Source organism: Poecilia formosa, unplaced genomic scaffold, assembly GCF_000485575.1.
Source record: "Poecilia formosa unplaced genomic scaffold, Poecilia_formosa-5.1.2 Scaffold136, whole genome shotgun sequence".
NCBI lineage: Eukaryota > Metazoa > Chordata > Actinopteri > Cyprinodontiformes > Poeciliidae > Poecilia > Poecilia formosa.
The window spans coordinates 74,565-96,398 of NW_006800075.1; the positions used below are offsets into that span (position 1 = coordinate 74,565).

The following is a 21,834-nucleotide window of genomic DNA, read 5'->3' on the forward strand; positions in this document are numbered from 1 at the left end:
CAAACGCTCGTTTTGACGCTTTCTAAACCGGCGACACAGGACAAAACTCGAGGAAGCCAAGCCTCGACTCCGAGGATGTCTCGCTGGGTGCCCTCAAAGAAGGAAAAGTATGGAGTTGGTACGTAACAAAAACTTGCATGCTCCCATCGCTAGCTCTCGCCCTAGCCCTCTGCTCTTCTATCAGTTTCACTGGACAAGTTATGGGGGCAGAGGGAGGGGAACTGGATTAGAAAGCGGCCGGCTGAGGGGGCTCTGTTAAGGCGGCGTGGGAGAGTTTCAGGTAGAAATGTGCCTGAACTGGAGGAATGCAAATCAAGAGTTTTCCCGCTAGTTCGCCTGAAATGCAGAACAAGGAATGTGCGTCTTTTGTGGGGAAGAGTGTGGATTGGGAATTGTTAGAGGCGCGCCTAGTTTCAGCGCTGTTTCCTGTGTTGTTGGGGCCTCGATTTGCTACAAATTGACCATCTAGTTCCAGGCTGCTCGTTATTTGTAGCCGTTTAGGTCTGTTGACTGGAAGCCCTGCCCAACACTCTAAACATAAGTTCGCGATTGCTCCTTTAATTCTTCCGCTTGCTCAAACGCTTTGCGACTTGGTCGGAAAACTTGGCTCTCCTGTGGGATATCTGGACTCGCAGTTTCTGTTGCTAGTGAGCTGTACACGGAAGAGTCCAGCTAAAAACGGACCATGCCATTTATCACTTGTGTTTATTTACATGGGAAAAGCCGTGATTTATTGCGGTGCTTTTTCGGAGGTTACCGTCAGCGCGCGGATAGACAATCACAGATTAAAGCTACCCAGCAGTAGCCAGAAACACAGAAACATTGGTTAAAATCATGCCTATTATTTTCCTATCTAAACATAATTATAGACCAAAAGTATTGCACAGTTTGTCATGTTACAATGGATCAATATATAAGCGTGTGTTGTTGTAAAAATGAAGTAAATCATACTTTCCCCCTCTTTCTTATACAGTAAAGAAATTGTGAGCATCTTTATTGACTCACTAAATGTTTTTATTTTTATTTTTTAGAACCATTTTGAAATGCAGCTTTGCAAATATACAGATGGAACATTTTATGTGTTGCAGTCATGCTGAATGGCGAAAGCCTGTGAAAACCTACTTTTAGGTTTTGCCACAGATTCTTGACTGGTTATAGGTCTGGACTTTGACTGGGCCATCCCGACAAATACATGTTTTGAGCTCAACTTTGTAATTGTCCATGGTTGGCCTTCTTCGAGATTGTAAGCCATTTTCGGCTTCCAGCAGGTTTTCTTCTTCCCCTCAGCGTTGTTGGGAACCTTGTTCCTTTCTGACAAAAAGCGCTCCCGCAGGATGATGCTGCCACCACAAATTTACACAATTCTTTTCAGATTGTTTTTTTTTGTAAAATGTGCACTGTGTTGTGTGGGTCTGTCACATAAATTCCCAAAAGTTTCTGGTTGTAACTGGAAGCAAAACTTTCAAGTCACGTCATGACTTTTGTTAGCTTACTAACCGCTGAGGCATTTCTGGATCACTTCCTCAACAGTCAGCTGGCCCGAGATCCAGGTGAAAGGGATGCACAGCAGTGACGGAGGCGGTTTCCTGTTAAAGGAGGGGAAATCTCTAATCAGGAAAAACCTCTCAAAGCATTTTAAGTTCATCAAGTTGTCAACTGTTGACAGCATGTACAGCACTGACAATATAAACAAATACCCTGTTGTCCCAGGAAAGTTTACATAAAGTTTATGTTTGTGATGGTAGAAGAAGATGCCAATTTTCTGCTATAAACAATCAGTTTGCATGCTGATAGCATCTCATAGTTGTTTTGCAGACAATCTGGCCCCAACATGGCACTTTTTGCTGTGCTAAAAGAAATGGGCTTCTATCTCTCGTCTACCTGTAATGGTTTTTTTTTTTTTTTTTTTTTTTTTTGAGAAGAACTATTAAACAGTGCTTTTTTCTGCACTACATTTTACATTTTGAGCAATACATTTTGCTCAAACTAAGGGTTGGGCTTGTCAAAATTAAGGAAAAAGTGTCGAATTATACTTCTGCAGTAAAACATGAATTTATTTTATTGCTTTCTTTGCATTTTAAACAATAGACCCCATAAAGGATCACATCAGTTCAACCAACTGTCTAATATAACAAATGTATTGCAAACGCTGCATGCTTTGTTGGCAGCACTTTGCAATCAATGGGGGTCAAAAGAAGACAAATAAAAATTACAGTGAAACCTTCAAAGATTCAAAACTCTGGCAGTTTCGAGGGAGATATTGGTATGTGTTGTAGATGTCATGATATTAGAGAAATAAAAATGAAAAAAAAAATGGATAATGCTATTCTGTCAAACCTTAATCGGGGGTCTTCAACCTCTTTGTTCCTACGGACCAGATTTACTCTGTCCGACAAGTTTGTACCACTTTTGACACTGTAATTCAGAACATCATTTTATAACGGATTAATTGGTATAATGACATTAGAGGTGTTATTGTGCATTGGCCTGCTAACTGGGCATGCGTTTCTCTGAGCCAGTGGGTGATTATTTATCAACTGTTACTCTATTTTAGGCCCCATAGTAGTTTCCTTATTATGCTACTGTTGGGTTCTTTAGTAGGTACCATATCCCAGTCAAGTGCTTTGCTGATGATACTCTAAATAATCATTGCAGTGCAGCATCTTGGTGCAATTTTATTTGTTTAAAGTGCGATATAAAGAAGATTGACATTTATATTGGCAACTACTTTGCTTCCTAGGACGGAAAAAAACATAAATGACTGGAGTGAAAATATTGTAAACAGTCAAACAAAAACATCGGGGAGAATCGCATTTCTCTTGATATGTGGAAACACTTGAGCATCACTGTCTGTGCTTAAAAATGGCGTTTTATATATTTCGACGACGACGGCGACACATTTTTCTCCAGCTTTTATCTCAAGGACTTATGCTGTTGATATCCCCCTCTGAGTATTTGCACGGTCCTCTGGATTTGTGCAATAAACACCTCTGCACTGTTTACAGGAATATATGTGAAGGAGCAACCTCATAAAGCACTCCGATAAAACGAAAGATGGGCAGGAGTGCTTGCGTCTATTATCTGAGAGAAACACTGGTTAGCGTGTTGAATTTTGATGGCCTTGTAAAAAGAGAGTGTGAAATGGGATACTGACATAATCTGTCAGGCATTCCAAAAGTGGTATATTACGCATTCAAACAATAGCGTGATGGAGCTACACGTGGTTCTCCTGGAAATCCCACAGAAAGGTCCAGATGCAGTTCCTGGAGACCTTCATCCATTTGAAAACGTTTTTCTTTGGTTCCGCAGCAGCACGTTGGTTAATTTTAAAGCTAGCAATTTATGCCACTGCGGCCACGCTGAGCCCTTTGTTTTTTGTGTGTGTCCATTAGTGAAAGTTTGCAGCCGACAGACGGGTGCTGATGCTGACTGATGGATGATTTCAGCAGGTGAAACTGAACCTTTGACTGCAGCTTTTAAACGAGCTCCGGTGTTTCCGATCCGGTTTGTGCTGTGTTGAACCCGTGTGTGTGTGTGTGTGTGTGTGTGTGTGTGTGTGTGTGTGTGTCTGAAAATGAAGAACCGATGCTAATGATTCCCTCCCCCCCCTCGGCGTTCTCGTGTAAATTAAAAAGTTGACTTTCCCTCAAAAAAATAAAAATAAAAAAATTGGAGAAAATTCTCGGTGGGCTCGCTGAATGCAGTCGTGGGATGACTCATTAGATGAAAGAAAAGCTGCTGCCACATCATGGTTGGAGAGGACTGGTAGGGTGCACAGCTGATGCACTTTTAATACTTCATGTGTTGACCGAGGAGTGCTAATGAGCACTCTGTGAGGCCTGTGTGGCTGTCAGTGCTCTCTATCTGCATCTATTTCTGTTTCAGAAAAACTTTTTTTTTTTTTTTGTCTTCCCACTTAAACTGCTCTCATAATGGGCCCAATGGCTTTGTTGGTGGAGGTGGAAAAAAACCCCCAAAAAACTCTCTTCAAGACATTTTGCAGATGTGCTGAAAATAATTGCTGCTGGCTGTCTACAAAGTGTATTGTGTTTATTATCATGGTGGGAAAAAAAAAAAAAAACTAAATTGATTAGCTTGATTTGCTGTTGAATGTTTTTAAAACAGTTGATGTGATAGTTGTGCGAAAACGAACAAAAAAAAAAAAATGTTAGTGAGCACTGATCAAGAACCTTGGTTTTAAAGGCGATGTAATGTCTTAAATTAGCACATTTATAGCTCTGGAAAAAAAAAAAAGAGAGGCCACTTAAAATGATCAATTTCTTACTTTTTACAGGTATATGTTTGAGTAGAACGAACATTGTTCTTTTATTCTCTTACGTACTGACAGCATGTCTGAAATTCCAAGCAAAAATTTTGTATTTATTTGCAGACAATGAGAAATGGTCAAAATAACGAAAAAAGATGCAGCGCTTTCAGATGTCAAATGATGCAAAGAAAACAAGTTCATTCCATTAGAAACAACAACCATCACGTTTTAATTTAGGAGGAGTTCAGAAATCAATATTTGGTGGAATAAACTTGAGGTTTTCAATGGGGTTCAGTGCGGTAGGCTCTTCACTTTTTCCCGTGCTGGATATCTCTGTGTCAGAACCTGGAGGGTTTTACTTCATTTGGGGAGTGTCATTGGATTATCAGGTTTATTTTATGATGAATAATTAACTCTATTAACTTATTATTGAAGTAGAAATAAAGTATGTGTCACTAATTCCAGAAGGCAAATAAAAATGGGCTGAGCTCAGCATTCACGTCATAGAGACTTACAATTTTGGATAAAGGCTAAAGACTTTCTTTAATGGATCCATCAGAATGATTAATGGTGTGTTTTTCCTGTTTGCCAAGTTGCTAATTAGGCTTGATCTTGATTTGATTTTTTTTTCTTTTACAGTGATGATTAACTGCTTGACAGATGAGTCGAATTTGGTGTCGCCATGGCATTATGTTGTTTGCAGATGACTTTGTGATCTGTATTGAAGTAGGAAGCAGGTGGAATGGAGCTTGCACTTGTGGAGGTTTGTGCTTCTGAAGGAAATAAAGAAGACGAAATAAAGAAATAAAGAAGCCATGTATTCTGACTCAGTTAGTCAGAATACTGAGAATACATGACTAACATGTATTCTCAGTTAGTCAGAATACATGGCTGGGGAATAAGAGAAAGGCAGGTGGAACAATGAAGCTTAAAGAACTTCGGCGAGCTTAAGTACCAAGGGAAACTGTCCAAAGCAAAGGGCGCTATATGAAAGAGGCAAAGAAGAGAATGCTGGAAGGAAGCAGTGGGTGGAGATGATTGTCAGAGGTAATTTGTGACAGAGGGATAGCTGAGGGTGAGGATTTTTATGATTTATGGCTTTTATGATGAAGGGAAGTGAAGTTGAAAGAGGATGTAATCAAAGTGGAGAGAATTACAAACGAGTATGTTAAAGGGAAAGCTTAGGTTTAGCAGTTCTGTGACAAGGTCAGACTAAAAAGGTGGAAACGGTTGGACATGGCCAGGGGTAGGGATGGTGGAAATATCTGACATCAGACAAAGAATACGGAGCTGCCAAAGGAAAAGTAGTGAGCAGCTAAAAGAACTGAGATGTGACAGACAAGAGCTTAGCTCGGTGATAAATGCAACTTCTGAGTTTCTTTCCTCCAAGTGCGTAAATGCATAACACATATAATATTATGGCTTCCCAAATATTGGACCCAAGCAGTCCTTTCCAACTGTATCGCATACTGCACTGGCATGTATGATGCGATACAGTATTTTGTGCAGCCCTACTTTTAAACTTGAATGTGTATTGCTTCTAGAAGCCTTCACATCAGGCTCTGGTTGCTGTTTATTTCATTATTATGAAAATATATTTCTACTATATTTAGTGTACTTTGTTTTGCTTTAAAACGTGATTTATCAAAAATAAATATGGCAAAAAAATAAATTGCATTCTTATAACAAAATGCATGTCATATTAATTCAGCAGAAGAGAAAAAAAAACATTTCTCTTTTAAAGAAAAGCAATTAGAGGATGTTACAGAGACTCAAACTTACGATTTAGTTTTGTCAGTGTCTCGTACATTAACATGGGGAAGTTGGGACTTAAAACTTGTACTTGACAGAGGCTTCGTTGTAGCTTCAGCTGCCGGTTTGGTTTCGGCCTGACTTTATTTAGTCTTTTTTGTGCGAGATCAACACAGAAAAGCAATGAAGGCCATTCCTCAAAAAAGGAGTTTCTCATTTGCCTTTGCAGATTTTTATTTCTTGACAAATACCTAACAGCTAAGCATAAATTAGGGAGATCAAGGTTTTTGATGTTTAGTTATTCTTGTGGCATCCCTAAAATGACTCAACAAGGCCCCCGAGGAGATCTGTCTCGCTCTGTCGGGCTTCAGTGATGAATTTACCGGAAATACTTTTTGATGCTAATTTCAAATGTTGCCTCATTAATTCTGTTTCATCAGCATGTTGCTGTTCCTTAAGAGAGACGTCAGAGACTTGTAGCTCTAGAAGGAGAACCCAGGGAAAGCTTAAAGATGATTTAACTGAATCAACACGTCAGTTTTGAGACTTAAGCACAGATTGCCTGTGAGAAATTCCTTCCAACTTTTCTCTTCTCTCTGAAGTTTAACACGAGGAAATCTATTAAAATACCAACTCAGAACAGGAAATGTGGAGTTTTTGTTTTTTTTTTTCCCTCCCACCATCGTTTAAGATTTAGCCTAGGAGGAAATGCTTCCTGGGGGGGGTCAAATCACGGAGTGGCGGCTTATCTGAAAGGACAGTCGGTCACACGAGAACACACACTTGGATCTAAATTTCACGACCCTTGTTGCTGTGATTCCCATTTTAAACTTGGAGCTGACAACTTCAGAGAGCTTTCTCTTGGAACAGGTTACTGATGAGTGACACATTGGGAGCAGAAAACAGAGATGCAGTCGCTCTGTCTCTTGACTTGGGCCAAAAGTGATTTATAAGAACCCTGCCCAGCACTCTTAAAAAAAAAAAAAAAAGATAAATAAAAAATTGGCTCCCACCTCCCGAGTGCAGTAAGCTAACAAATGTGGCTGCAATTAAAGCGCCGTCTCAGCTACTTACTAAAATTCCTACCATATGTTTATTAAATTGCGCAGCCCGTCTTTTTATTCTTCTTTACAACCCTGATTGAAGCAGTTTCTTGTGAAATGTTTTCCTATCTTTATTAGGCTGCTTTCCACTAATAACTTGTCTCAGGGTAAAATCAACATGGAACAGACATTCCCCTCCCCCACATGTTGCTGGCACTTGATGCCAAAAGGCTGCTTATATTTTCTCCCCCACTTAATGTCAATTTCTGGAAACCTTTTAAAGCGCAGAGGCCTATATTGTGTGAAATTGACAGATTTTTGATTCATGTTATAATCGTTCTGCAAACACTTAGCAGCCTTTCCCTAAGGCACATCAACAAAACAAGGAGCAGTTGGTAGACCTTCTCAGGTGTGGCCAGTCCATCAAAATTACACCAAGAGTGCGTCAACGACGGCCGTCATTGTGTGTGAAACGATTGTAGCGGAGTAAATACATTTTCGCGGCAGCATCAAAAATAAAACAATCAATCTTATTGATGACGCATAATCTGTCCTTTGTAGCTTTCTTGTTAGAAATAAAACCGGGTCGATCATATTATACATTTTCCGAAATAAAGATTTAGATTTTGGTGTGAATAATGCGGTAACTCCAATAATCCGACACCTTTAAGCGAGGTTATCAGTAGATCTCACGTTGGCCCATATCTAATATGGAAGAAGAGATGGTGAGAAAGCAATCCCTGCTGCGGTCTATTAAAATCACATCTAACAAAGAAACAACAGCTTCAGCAACAGTGCAGCTTTTTAAGAAAACCCCCCCGAGTTCGCTCTTTCTCAGAATAAACTTTGTTGTTGACTTGACAGAACATGACGGGGCTCGGCTTGATTGCAAGGTGAGACGCTCATTGAACACCAGGAGGAGAACTTTTTTCTTATCTTTTTGTAGTGATCACAGGGTTTGTCTGGTATGTCTGAAGTGCGCAACGGATCCACAGAGCTGTGTGGCGGTCTGTTTTGTTTTTTTGTTTTTTTCTTGACTCTCACATCCTTCCTTCTGGTGTTGTGCCCCACAGCTGTGTCTCTTGATAAGTGGGAAGTGTGTGACTGTCTCATCACTTAGCAGTTAGCCAGACTCGCAAAACTCAGCCAACACCACTAATTCTAATTTTATGTCTTTGTGCATCACAGAGTTAAATCATTTGTTTTCGAATACTGAAACCTTGATCCATGAGACCTCAGCTCTTCCAGGTCTATTCTTCCCCTCCTTTAACCCATCAGTGCTGCAGTTATTGACCAGATACGGTACGAGACCCTCTTTGTATAATAACCTTGAGTAAAACTGCCACAATATCATAATTTGTATGCACCCATGTTAAAACCAACACACATGACATCAACTACTGCTTTCTTGAGCTTTTAAAAAGTTGCTAGTAGAAGTGATTGTGTTTGTTACGTCATATAAAACATACATAAAAAATTTGCTCTGATCAGTTTACAAAGATAAAGTGTTAATCGCCACTCGTTTAGTTGAAAACTATTATTTTCTTCATTTTAGATTTAATTTTTTTTTCTCCACTGAATAAATGTATCTGCATTAAAGACAAAACTTTTGTAGAATGCTCCGTGCAGAATTTGTGTGAAAGTCTTGAAATAATAAGAAGGCAATTGTGAACATAATTAAATCTATATTAAACCATTCATTAGATGGCCCTAATTTACCTTTTCCAGATACTCCAATAAAATCATCATGTTTCTCCCTTTCCCCCTTTGGAGGTCAGTGTGACTTTGCTGTTTATTCATTCTGAAAGGGAATCACATATTTACTGCGGGCCGTGTTGCTCGGTGAGGCAGTTCTAATAGTACAGCTCCCAGTGGCTTGCTGTGAGATGGTGGCTAAGACAAATGACAGCTGGCCTATTTAATCAGTGCATAGCTAAGTGCTTCCACAGTATTTTATCTTGGCTCAACACTGAGACAAAGCTGGGACACTTTTGTGTCGAGCTCCAAAAAGCTCGGTGTGTGCACACATCCCGAAGTCACAACCCAAAATATGTAAACAATGTTGATTTCAGCCAACATGCCCTGAAGGTGAATAATCATCTCTGGAAGATGAAAGCAGAAGTTGCATCTTATTTGCTTTAGGTAGACTAATGAGGCCTTCCACTTGCTTTGAATGTTTATGGGACTTGATTGTCTCTGTATTGGTGGCAGACTCTGTGTCACCGCATCGCGTCTGTGGTCAAAGTCGACACTTGTAGGTATGTGAACTTTTATGACAAACAACAAAGGGCCCTGTGTTCCTTTTTGTGAGACGAACAAATGCAGTGTGACAAGAAGACGGCGAGACACGTCGGCTGTCTTTCCCGCTCTGGGGTTTGGACGGGTGTCCTCCCCGGTATCCTCGGCGTCGATTGTGGACATTCCAAGCAGCTTGGGCCTTTGTCTGAAGTGAATCCTGCTGTGCTGCTCCGGCTCGCTTGACAGATGGTTAATGGTGTGCAACATGTCAAAGTGAAACAAAGGTCACGGATGCAGACATATGCTGTTGCATAATTTAGATGCGGTAAGCTCAGATTAGTAGGTGAGAGCCTTCAAACAGGCAACACCTTCAGTTACTGCACTCGCTAAGTTTGGACACATTGTGTGGTGTGAGGACAAAACATAGCCACGCATTTATTTAGTAGAAACAGAAATAAGTCTTTCAACTTTATAGTTTTTAAATTTATTTATTTATTTTTTGTATATTACTGTCTCAACCATTAGTTTGTCTGTTTGACCAATTAGCACATTTGTCACTGAATAGATAAACTCTACTGCATTGTACTTTTAGCCTCACCCTACGGTGTGGATGTTGTTGCCGTGAGAAGGCTTAAAGTTACCCAATGTAACATTAACAATTAAGTATTATTAATGCTTTTATTAGTAAGCACATAGATGTAAGAAATTATCTGATTAAAAAATGACTTCTCTGTTCTGATGAAAGACTTCAGCTGTTGATTGAGTCTGTCAGGAAGAGCAAGACTTGAAGCGGATAAAAAGACGGTTGAGCTACGTACAACAAAGTTTTATTCTTTGAAACCGTCATGGGACACACTGAACTTGCACAGCTAGCACAAATAGATTCTCCGGGCAAGACATGAGGAAACTACTGATGTAGTGATGCTGACAGCACTAGTTTCTGATATAAATTGAGGAGCATTAAGTTTAAAGTGTCAACTCGCTAATATTATTTTGTTTTAAAATATTGAAAACCTGCTTTACAAGAACTGTTTTATGCCTGCAAATATAGTTTTACAAGAAATTCTAATCATCCGCGTTAGCACCTGAAATGGACGACAAACATTTAATGGTGGCATCTATAAATGTTACATACGGTCCTCTGAATATCGTTGTTTCCTGTCTGGTGACCTTTGCTCACTCATCAGTTTAAAAACCTTTGCTACTGATAATATAAAAAACTATCAGCCTTCCCTGATAATACCTACTCTAAGCGTATTAATGTAGAACTACATTAATAATAATGCACTGTATAAAAAAAAACAAATATATTTTTTTCAGTTACAATATCACAGTGGCTACCTATTGATTATGACCCACTTTTTTTTTGTTCAGTAGTACTTCAAAATGCAATACCTAGTTGTAAACTAGTGGGAATAATGGAGTATGCAGGCTTTAAATGTAATTACCAATGGCATCAACAAGCAAAATGTTATAAACTGTCCGTTTATTTTACTTACATAAATGTCCTCCAAGTTAAATCTTCGTATTATGCTATATTGGTTTTGAGTCCTCTAATCTAATGTTGAGATTCATGCACAACAAAAATCACCGGGCTCAACAGCACCGAGGCTGCTCAGATTATACAAATGTCAAACCCAATATTAGCAGCAGTCCATATTAACGTTGCATTTGTCACCTTTAAAATGTCCCATCGGTTGTTGTGGAGACTTGTAATTGAGGTGTCAGTCATTGATTGTCGTTGCAGACGAGCGAGGGACGCCTGCATGCAGCAGGAGACGGCCCTTCATGAAGCCTGGCATTTGATGAAATGGCCTTTTGTGTTTTTTTTTTGTTTTTTTTTTGTATCTTGTGTGTGCGTGTGTGCCTAGCTAAATACTCGGAAAAAGTCAGAACCTTGCAGCTCAGAGACTCGAGAGGCACTTTTGGATTTCAGTGACTGGCAGGTCTACTTTGTGAACAACCTTAAGGGACTTAAATGAAGTTGTGTCGCAGATGTCACTGAAATGTAAATTTCATTTTATTTAAAAAAAAAAAAAAAAAAATAGGTGAACAGATTGGATTTTCATTGGGCCATCACCCCTTCCAAGTAAACTTGAGTACTCCTCTTTGCAAATTTAAATATTTGCGTGCAGCAGTTATGTTCATCAGGTTCCCCATTTTTGTTTTAAGATCTAATATGTATATAATATATATGTATATATATATGTAATATATATATGTATATATATATTATACACTATAAACACAATTTAAGAAACCAGCAAGTCGTCTAGAGATCCCACAGAAACCACACGCATTGTCTTTGTGCTGCCAATGTAACCACTGAGGTTTTGAAAGAAGAAAAAAAAAGGTTAAAGCTCTGCAAACATGTCAACGTTGCTTTTGATTATAGATGATCCAATTACAGCTGCATCTTGAAAAATTGAGTAAAATCAAGCTGTTAATTTCTTCAATAAAACAAAAAAAGTGACTCAGTGATATGTACTTCTGATTCATTTCTATTCTGTTAATGATCATTTAAAGCTAATGAAAATCCTCCTCAAATAAATATTTGAAATATTTGGCCTATTAAAAAGTATGTTCTTGCAATGCATTGTATATGCACTCAAAATAACAGCATTATTAAGGTGAATTACCTTTTCAATATGTGGGCTAGCTTTCAATTATATTGAAGGGTATTAAGATGCACTTCTATACCCATCCGTTTTTATTGCAGGTTTCAAATTTGTCTCTCTTGCTTTAGTGGCAAAATCATGGGAATTTGTTGGACTGCTATTAATATCATGTCTTTTTCAGAAGGCGGCTGGTGTTGTTATTTGTCTGTACATTGTGTTTAGACATGCAGTTCTTTTGACACGCACAGAGAGCATAGTCAATGGCAATTTCAACTTCTGAGGTCCGAATTAATCTTAAGGCCAAATGCAACATTAGTTCTTTGTTTCCTCGGGTGACCAACCCTGCTACCCTGAGAGAGAAAGAGCTTCAGTGGATTATATTGTTGGTTAATTACCCTCATCTATCCCAGCAATTTAAAACAGAGAGAATTTTGCACTTGTGCTTAATTTTTAAAATTCAGCAGAGGTATGCCGATAATGAAGGAGCATATTAGAGTTTGGGATTGGCGTTAGTGCATTTAACAATTTTCCAGCTGTCTCTGGAAAGCTATTTCGTTGCAACAACACTCAGGTCTTTCAGGAACGTATGCGACATCTGTTACGGTAAGACGCGGCCACCAGTACAAGATTATAAATAGCAGCAGCGAAGAACAGGTTGCGAGCATTTCCTGTTGTCAGTCTGCACCTCTTGTTGCAGCAGATGTGAAGTGATAAAAGTTCCGAGTCACGACGATGAAGTCATCGTGTTGGCTGAATGTCAGCGAAGGTGTTTCAAAGTAAACTTGCTGAGTCAATTCTAGAGTTTCTCTATAAACGCTTAAAGGTAATTACCGGGTCCTTAGCCTTGCTACATGAGAGTTGGAAAGCAGAGCAAGAAATAATTGGTGCATATTTCTGTGCAAAGCCTGATTTTTCTTTCTGAGCTATTCTAGTTTTTGAAAAAGCACTGCAAACATTTGTGCCACTACGTAAAGAAGAAATTATGCGCACCTCTTGAAACCTCAGTCTGTGACTTATTGAGATATAATATGTTGAAGCAGCAAAAATGTGAATGTTGCGAAGTAGAAGAAAAATAAGTGTGCTTATTTTTTTGCCTAATTTGCTTCCCTAAAAAAAAAAAATACTATTCAAACCTATAATGTGTTATGGCCAAATCTATCTCGGTATGAATTGAACTGCCTTATGCATACGGTGGTGGAAGCATCATGTTATCAGGAAGCTTTTCTACAGCAGTGTGAGGGAAGATGGCCAGAGGTGGTGGGACCCAAACAAATTAAAAATCAAGCTTTTATTATTGCAACATTGCAGACCTCGACATGGGAATGGTGATTTCATATAACGCTTGGCTTAGAATGGTGCAGTCAAATTCCAGCCCTTAATCCTGCTGTGAGTCCATGGCAAGGCATGAAAATTGATGTTCACCGATTCCCTCCATCCAGTCTGAGTTAGCCTGAGCTGTTAGGCAGAGAATGGGCAAACCTTTCAATCTCTGCTATAAAGCTGCTAGAGACAGAAAGGTTTGCTGCTGTCTTTTGAGTCAAGATACTAAACTGCATACCCATGCCACAGTTTTCTTTTTGTTTTGCTTCTAATATACAGTGATGCACTATGTTCTGTTGGTAGTTTGTCACAAAAGGACACATTGTCTGTGGCTGCAATGTGATAAAATGGGAAAAATTTCAAGGGGTGTAAGGACTTTTGCACGATGCAAATAATAATAAAAAAAAAGAAATTCATAAAACGGAGTCATGCAAAATCAAAAGATTACTCTTTCTGCAGCTCTGGATTCGTGTGCAAAGTGCAAGCTAGGCTGCTTTGCAAAGCCAGCGCGCGCGCGCACACACACACACACACACACACACACACACACACACACACACACACACACACACTCATGCACTCCCACAAATAACACTAGACCACTGTGTTGGAAATTCTCAGTGAAAGGCTTTGCTCAGTGCTCTGTAAAGAGCTTGGATCTGCTCGCTCTGTCTCTCCCTGTTGTACTACGAAGATGATTTTCAATTAAAGCTCCACAGAAGCGGTGGCAGTAAAGTTATTGCCCTGCCATATTGTGGCCACAGGCCTCTACAGGGGCTTGGTGAATGGCAGGAAGTTGTGCCAAAAGACATTACTGACTTTGGCGTCTAAGTCTGGCACCAAGTTGTTGCTGTTTTCTGCCACCTGCTCCTCTCTTTGCATTTCTTATCTTTTCATGCATGGAAAAAAAATCCCTCCTTCCCTTCCAGTAAACAATAAAGTTTTACTCTCTTCACTTCTTTGTACGTTATTCGCTACGTGAAGTATTGTTCAACTTCCTAAAGACATAAAAAGCATCAGCATTTCCTTCTGGAAGGGTCTCATCTATTGTGATGCAGTCGTATCTTCAGCAGTATTTCCTCTTGGGATTTTTTTTTTTTTTTTAATTTTTTTGAGAGCGAGAGTAACAATGTGGTTCTAGCCCAGCAACTTGGGGTGGGGGGTGAGGACCTGTGGCTTTCTCTGTCTAGCAGCTCAGCTACACTTGTATTAATTTCAGTTTAATTACAATAGCATTATCTCCACTTTCCAACTGCAGACAAAGCTAAAAGGCTGCTGTGCGTAATTGGTCTAAGAGGAAATGGGTTTGTTTTGTTGGTGTTCTCCTCTTCTCTGACATCGCTGTCTGAGTTTCCCTCTAAATTAGAACCATCAGACTTCAGTCTGAATACTTAAACCTCTTATTAAACCTTATTAGAGAGGAACTTGAAATAATTATGCCTTCCTGCTTTGTAAGCTTCCCTTTATCCGAGTGCCATAAAGTTGCTGCATGGCTGATCATCTCCGCTCACATTGCAAGGCTCTGCTCTTGCTAATGCAGCTCTGTATTTGGATATTTTGGCTACACTCAGGTGAATCACTTTGTATCGTATCAGGAGTATTCAATGGAATATGGGGGGGGGGGGGACAAACACTTTGTCTCTGCTGTTTAAACAAAGTTTAATGGCGTGTTAGTAGGTTGCTTAGGAGGACTAATGCAGGTTCGTATTGCATTGGTCAGTAGTTTTATATCTGCTTAAAGTTTCAGTCTTGCTTTAAAAGTATCATTCTTCTGTTTAGAAAACATTGCAAAGGAAGAGAAATGTTGAGGGCACAAATATAGGTCCTTCTGAAGTTTTTTTTTTTGTGTGTGTGTGTGTGGGAAGCGATGCAGACTCACCTCACTATGTTTTTTTTTTTTTTTTTTTTAATTATAGCCAACAGCAATACAGTGTAGCTTTGTCTAAATTTACACTGGTCAAACGCAATATGATAATCAACAACACTGGTAAAGTTAGCCTTCCTGTGTTTACTCTGTATATTCCAGTACAGAGCGGCCAAAACCGCATCATCCTACCCAGCATGCATTGCGCTGGCGAAAACACGGCGATCTCTGAGGATGAACAACGTAGCAAAAGATGTGCATTTTTTGAAGTAACTATGAGTTTTTTTTCCCATATCACAAAGAGCAATTTTTTAGTTATTAAGAAAATTATAACGCATTTAGGTCAACTAATCGTGGATCCCTGTATTTAAGAAGTTATGTCATTGGTCTTCAGCAAATTTGAGAGCGTGGTCTAAATGTGTATTTTAAAATGTGTTACACAATACAGTTATAAAATGATGTAGCCTCAAAATACTGAATAATAAGAGGTCCAGCTCGTCATTTACAGAAAGATATAACTGCTGTCTGTAATCTGTGTCTGTGGAGCTACTCTCTGCTAACTTGTCCTTCTTTCCTCAGAGCTGAAATGCAGCTGGAGTGGAATAATCATCCTCTATTCATTCTTGCTGCACAGAGAAGGGAGAGTGTTCGCAGCCCACTCTATGCTTGTTAAAGTCCACCTCTTTCAAGTTAAGCTCTGTATTAAATGTATATTTCCTTCTTCAGTTTCACTTCTTATTTCTATGTTTTTTTTTTCTTTTTCCAGATTTTTGAACAAAGGCAAACCTTTTGTGTTTATCTACATATCCGTATCATTCTCAACGTGGAGATCTAATCAGTTTCACATCCATGAATCTGCATAGATTTGAGATTTAAAACACTGTTGGTTTAGCCCAATAAGTTTCAATTGTAGCTTTTTAAGGGGGAGCTACTTCTCTGCACTTTATGCAATCAGACAGCAATTAAAGGATAATTCTTGTATTCTTCGGTGTAGCTGAGACATACGCGAGACATTAAATGCAAAGCGAAAATTGGAAAAGAATAAACTAGTCAGTCTGTATTTAAATAGAGAGATATATGTATCATGCCCTGATGCTGATTATTTTTTATCAGTACTCAGTGACGTAGCGCTCTTCTTGGTTTTGTTCTTTTTTTTTTAAGTGTCACTACTAAAAAAATAAATACCCTTGACTAAAGTCCAGTGAACTGTTGTGACTTTATTGCGACTTGTATTGTTGTGTTAATGACATTAATCGCTGCTCATCGTCACCATCGTATTCTCGTTTTGCTTTTGTCTAAAATCAACAACAACAGGTTGACTTCAACCCTGCTTGCGAGAGCGGTTCTTTCAGAAACAAGAGATATGGTGAAAAGCGAACTATGTATGGTCTTGAAGAGTTTTCTGAAAAGAGAAATGTGGTGGTATTTGCATACAAGGATAAGTTATGAGATGCTGGATCACAATTTCTCCAGGAGAGGCAGCTGACAAATCAGCTCATTATTGCCACACATTAGACTGGAGGGTGAAACGTCGCTGTTGAATGATTCGGATTGTACAAACGTGAGCAGATACATGGTGGCACAGTCTCTGGATTTGAAAACCCCATCCAGTTTATTCTAAACAACATTTTGATACAAACCTTGGCTTCTTTCACAGATTCCCTTCCAACTTGCTTGACAGTTAGGTGGAAGTAGAAAGCCATTATGTTCTCTGAAACTTCTTTCATTAAAGCAGTTTCCACGCATTGCTCAATATTTGCATCACCTTTGAGTTCTCTGATGCTCGAAAAGATGCAACCAGGGCTTGACATTGAAAAACGATCAAGCGAACGCTGATCCTCATTGGAACAGTGGGGTATTTGCGCACGCAGTTGAAAGCTGGAAGCCTCTTTTAAGTTTTAATCTAAAGTTGCACTTTAGCTCTGTTACTATATAGCAGCTCAGCCCATCCTGATTCAGAGTTGCCTCATGCTCCGCTTCTGGGTTCTCCCCTCGTAGAATCCATTTTGTCTGGGATTTCCTGGATGGCTCGGAGCCTCCTGCCTACTGGGACTTCAAACAAAAACCTCAGTTGACTCAGACTCTTTCCAGGGAGTTTTTTTTTAGAGCTATTCCTTCTTTCCACCCCTTCTTCATCAACCTACAATATTATCTTCAGAGTGTAATGATATGTTATACTGTGCGTGGATTAGTGCAGGCCATTACCGAGTGCAAAGTGTAGCATTACAATCAGTCCACTATTTAGATGAGTCTGCTTATAATTGTAGAGAGGGCGTAGACGTGTACTGGCTAAGTAGATAGTTCCATAATTTGATTCCTAACTCGTCTCCTTTGATGATAATGTTTTGTGAGTTTACACGCCCTTACGCGAGAGGTTATGTATGGTAATGAGCTCCCCCCCCCCCACCCACCCACCCCACCTCCACCTCACTCCCTGTCAAATGATGCTGCTGTTTATCCCATTTCCAGAAAATAATTTGCATGCCACACTCGAGGGAAAACATGGTCCACTTCCTAACACTTTTCGTCTTCTTCCTCTGGTGGATTTTCTCTCCCTCGCTGCTCCCTAATTGACATCAGTTTACTTGGATATGCAAATATAGGTTTATGAGTAATCAGAGCTGTCATTTAATCCACACGTGACTGGAATCTCTCTGGTGATTCCGGCAAACTGTGCAATGATTGCCTCGGATGTCAGGGCTGTGTTAGATGGCCGTCATTTAGTGCAGCATCTTCCCAGGGTTGTTTGTGTTTATTTGAAAAATTAAAAAAGAAAGTTCTACCCAGAGAGGATATCCCCGGCTCTCCCAGCTTCCATTTGTTTGAAATCGGAGGGTCTCATTGGAAGCGTTGACAGAGGCGTTTTATCATGTTCTGTTGAAATATGGAGTGTATTTTTTTTTGGGTTTTTTTGCCAGAGCTCGTCTTGCCGTTTGGATAACATGCAAAAAATCAGACGAACTTGTCCAGGCTTCAATCAAGCACTGTGATTTTCAAGCTGATTTTAATATCTTTACGCTCATTGAACATTATTACATGTTGTCACCAGGCAACCACAAACTTTATTGGGATTTTATGTAATAGACAAACGCAAAGTAGCAATGATTGTGAAGAGGAAGGAAAATGAAAATTTTCTAATAAAATTCTAAATGTCTGCAGAGCATCCATATTCAGCCGACCGAGTTGGTATTTTGGAGAATAAGGTTGTACTGCAGCTACGGGTCGAATTCTTTTGACATGCTTTGGATCTTTGCAAGATTTCAGCAATTGAAATACTTACCTCCTCTTCTTTCCAAATTGATAAAGCCTCAATCACAGCGGATGGAATATAAATTCTTGCCAAATATTCTCAGACCATTTTTAATGCTTGGATCTAAATCTTTCCTTTTGTAGCTCTGGCTTTACGTTTAAGAGGTCATTCTTAAACATGAAGCTCACATTCTGGAGGATTCGTCGGGCTCGTTAGATTGCTGTTGGGGACGACTAAATGCACTGTGCATGTGCTGAAAGGTGAACCTCTGCTTTACTCTCGAGTCCTTTGCAGCTTCCTGCTGTTGTCCTGGCTTCCCTGTTTGCTAAAGGAACCCATCCCTTTAGCATGACACTTACACCACCGTGTTTCACTGTAAGGATGCGATGTTTGGCGTGTGTTCATCTAGCAAACTGTTCAGCCTTCCTCTTTTCTGACCAGGGCACCTTTCCTCGCACATCTGCTGTTTTCCTCGGTCTTCATAATGCTTTGTCCACCAGTGTTCACCAACAGTCCTATGAGGTGTTTACAGAACTGCTTGTTTTACATTATACGCTCAGTATTTCTTCCCTTTACTGATTAAGGGACTTTTGAAGGCAATTGACTGCAGGGGTTTTATTTAGGGAAAATAAGAGTAAAGAAGTCAGAATGGAAACCCGTTTCGTCATAAATTCATCTGTAAGATAATTTTGAACATTTCGTATACTTTTCACTTCATATTTAGGTGTTGTGTTGGTTTAATTTTTTTTAAAATCTACAACATATGTTAAAGTTTTATGTGATCAAATTTAAAAAAAAAAAATCTTTGCATGCATGCATTAGCTAGAAACGGTAATAACTGATCGTCGCCACGGCTGCAGAGAGGCTATTCTGCCATTACTATTCAACGCAGATTAATCCCACCTCCCTTTTGATTGCTCTGTTGTTTTCTATCTTTCTAGGCACCTTTTGTGTTTTAGTGGAGCTGGAATGAATGCCGTTGTCTTTGTTCTGCTGTCTGCCAATGGCTCACATTCTGGAGGATTCGTCGGGCTCGATAGATTGTTGTTGGGGACCACTAAATGCACTGTGGATGTGCTTGTGAAAATGGACAACAAAAACAACAGCATTGAATTAACAGGCGACGGACACGTTTCATGCTCTCTTTATGCCACACAGAAAATGGACAGCTAAATAGTCCACATAGATCAAATCAAATCATCTTTTATTTATTTTTTTTGCATAATTAGCAGCATGCAAGGAAAAATTAGCGTAAAAAAATGCTTAAATAGATATGAACACACAATTGATGAGGAATTTTGTGTCACGTTTTGTTCACCACCAGTTTAACAGCCATCTACCTGTTGGGCTTCCTCCCTGTACATCAACCCAACATTCCCATGAATGAGTCCCGATATTGGATATTGCCATGACAACATTTCCTCACTTAGTTTTTTTGTCCTTTTATTAAAGTCTTCCTGCCACGATGTCTGAACTTTCAGATCTTGGTAACTAATATTCTTTGGTGCGGACATAAAGGGCAGTGAAACTCCACCCAAATGACTAAGCACATTATTAGCAAATATGACATCTAAGATATTTCGCAACTGCAATATTGCATGTTAATATTGCAAAGACTTCTGCAATTCCACATGCTGTGCAGTAACACATGGTTTGGTTGTGGATGCTGTTGCTGAGGAAGTAAGACTCAAAAATTGTTGTTGGTGAGCTGTTAATTAGGCAGCTAGAGAGATTATGTTGTGACATGCCGTGACTGCCTAAAAGGAAAGCAATCATCACAACATTACCACAAAATATTGTGATAAAACTTTAAGTTGACATCGCACAGCCTATGTTCAGCCTCGGTCTGTCTTGGAAGGTGTTGGATTTGTACATTTTGCGTCAGACTCCTGGATCGAGACAGATTTGTGTACTTTTCTATAACATGAGATGTCAAAGGCAATTGAAAATGTCAACACAGAATAACATTTTTTCTTTACCTTGAAAATATTAGTAAAATGCTGTTCTTACGGTTTCTCCCAACTTCTTAAGATGATCAGAATTGGGGAAATATCAGTATCTTTGGTTGAAGCTTTCAAACCAAAGACACAATCATTAGTAGCTTTTCATTTCCCTCAAATGCTGTAAGTTTAAAGTAGGGGTGCGAGTTTAAAGTAGGCCCTGATCTCCTTCATTTTGGGACGTCTGTGGTCATCTGATTCTTGCATATGAAGCAGATTTTTTTCCACCGATTTATATCTACTTCAGGAAAGGTCTGAAAATCAACCACTGTCCCCTTTTGCTCTGCCATGACAAACCCACCCACCAGGTTAACTGTTAACAACTCAGCGACTTTCTTGTTCTATTTAGCGACGTTTCAGACAAAGAAATTGACTAAAATTGGAATATGCAGGTCAGGTTTTTTTTTTTTAAAGTTCGGTCATGACCGATCGCAATTTAGTTTGCATTTATTTATTTGCTTAAATACAAAAATTGTCGGTACAATAAAATATTTCTATAGAAATGTGACTTTCAACCGTCCTGCTGGTCAGTGAGTCTCAGCAACTGGACTTTTAAAAGTTTTACCGACTAGCATCTTGAACTGACTGACGTCTTGTTCTGGAAGAATCCGCTGCGGAAAAGACACGCTTTTTTTTAATTTCCTGTGTGGGAGCAAGACGCATAAAACGGTTTGGAGTCCAGCGGCAACAAAAGCAGAAAGACTTTGTTTTGCATGGCTGTCAGACATAAGCCCCCTAGAGCTAGTGGGAACCAAAAAGAATGGCATGTCCCACCTGACGTCTCTAATGAACTGTAATGAGCACTTCAAGTGGCAGGTGGTTCTTGGAGGGGGGAAATGGATAATACACTTGCAGGATAAACCTGCTGGGAAGGCTGCAGTGCCTGAAGCTATGATCTTTTTTTTTTTTTTTTTTTAAATTAAGCAGTCATTCACCTCTGGAAACCTCGGTTCAAGCGGCTCAGTGTGCATTCCCACACCAGGACATTGATGCCTTCATTTAGATGCTTATTTGGTTACTTTTCTGCTCACATATTCTTCTTTCTGCATTGTCTCGATTTTAATGCACTCTGTATGGTTCTTATATCACATTCAAGAGGCTTTTTACCCCCCTTGTAATTCCCTCACGCATAATAGTGTTCCTTTTACCACGAGAACTAAAGCCCTCCTCCTCTTTCTGTTACAGCTTCATTACATGCACCTCAATTGGTACTTTTGTGCCTTACTCATCCAGCTTCTCTGCTGCAGTGGGGCTCCTTGAATACAGACAGGATTTGATGTTAGGCTTGCATATTAACCTTCGCGCTGTGTTATTATTGCTGTAGCTCACTTTGCATGTCAAGCCACCGTTTTTACTTTTTTTGGTAACTGTCTAAAATCTAGATCTAAATGTCTCAAGTGATCATCATCAATGAAATATGTGCACATCAATTATTTTTCTCTTGTTTAATGAATTTGCCCTCTTTTTAAACTGTTTGTCTCC

General features: G+C 39.4%; 1 protein-coding gene across 1 annotated transcript in view; it reads left to right on the forward strand.

The window, feature by feature from the left end:
• The first annotated feature begins 40 nt into the window (after positions 1–40).
• The window catches only part of dock1 (dedicator of cytokinesis 1), a 198,067-nt gene continuing 176,273 nt past the window's right edge, over positions 41–21,834 (forward strand). Inside the window, exon 1 of the mRNA XM_016676605.1 lies at positions 41–118. Coding sequence (XP_016532091.1) covers positions 76–118 — 43 coding nt within the window. The 5' untranslated portion in view covers positions 41–75. The remainder of the gene's footprint in view (positions 119–21,834) is intronic.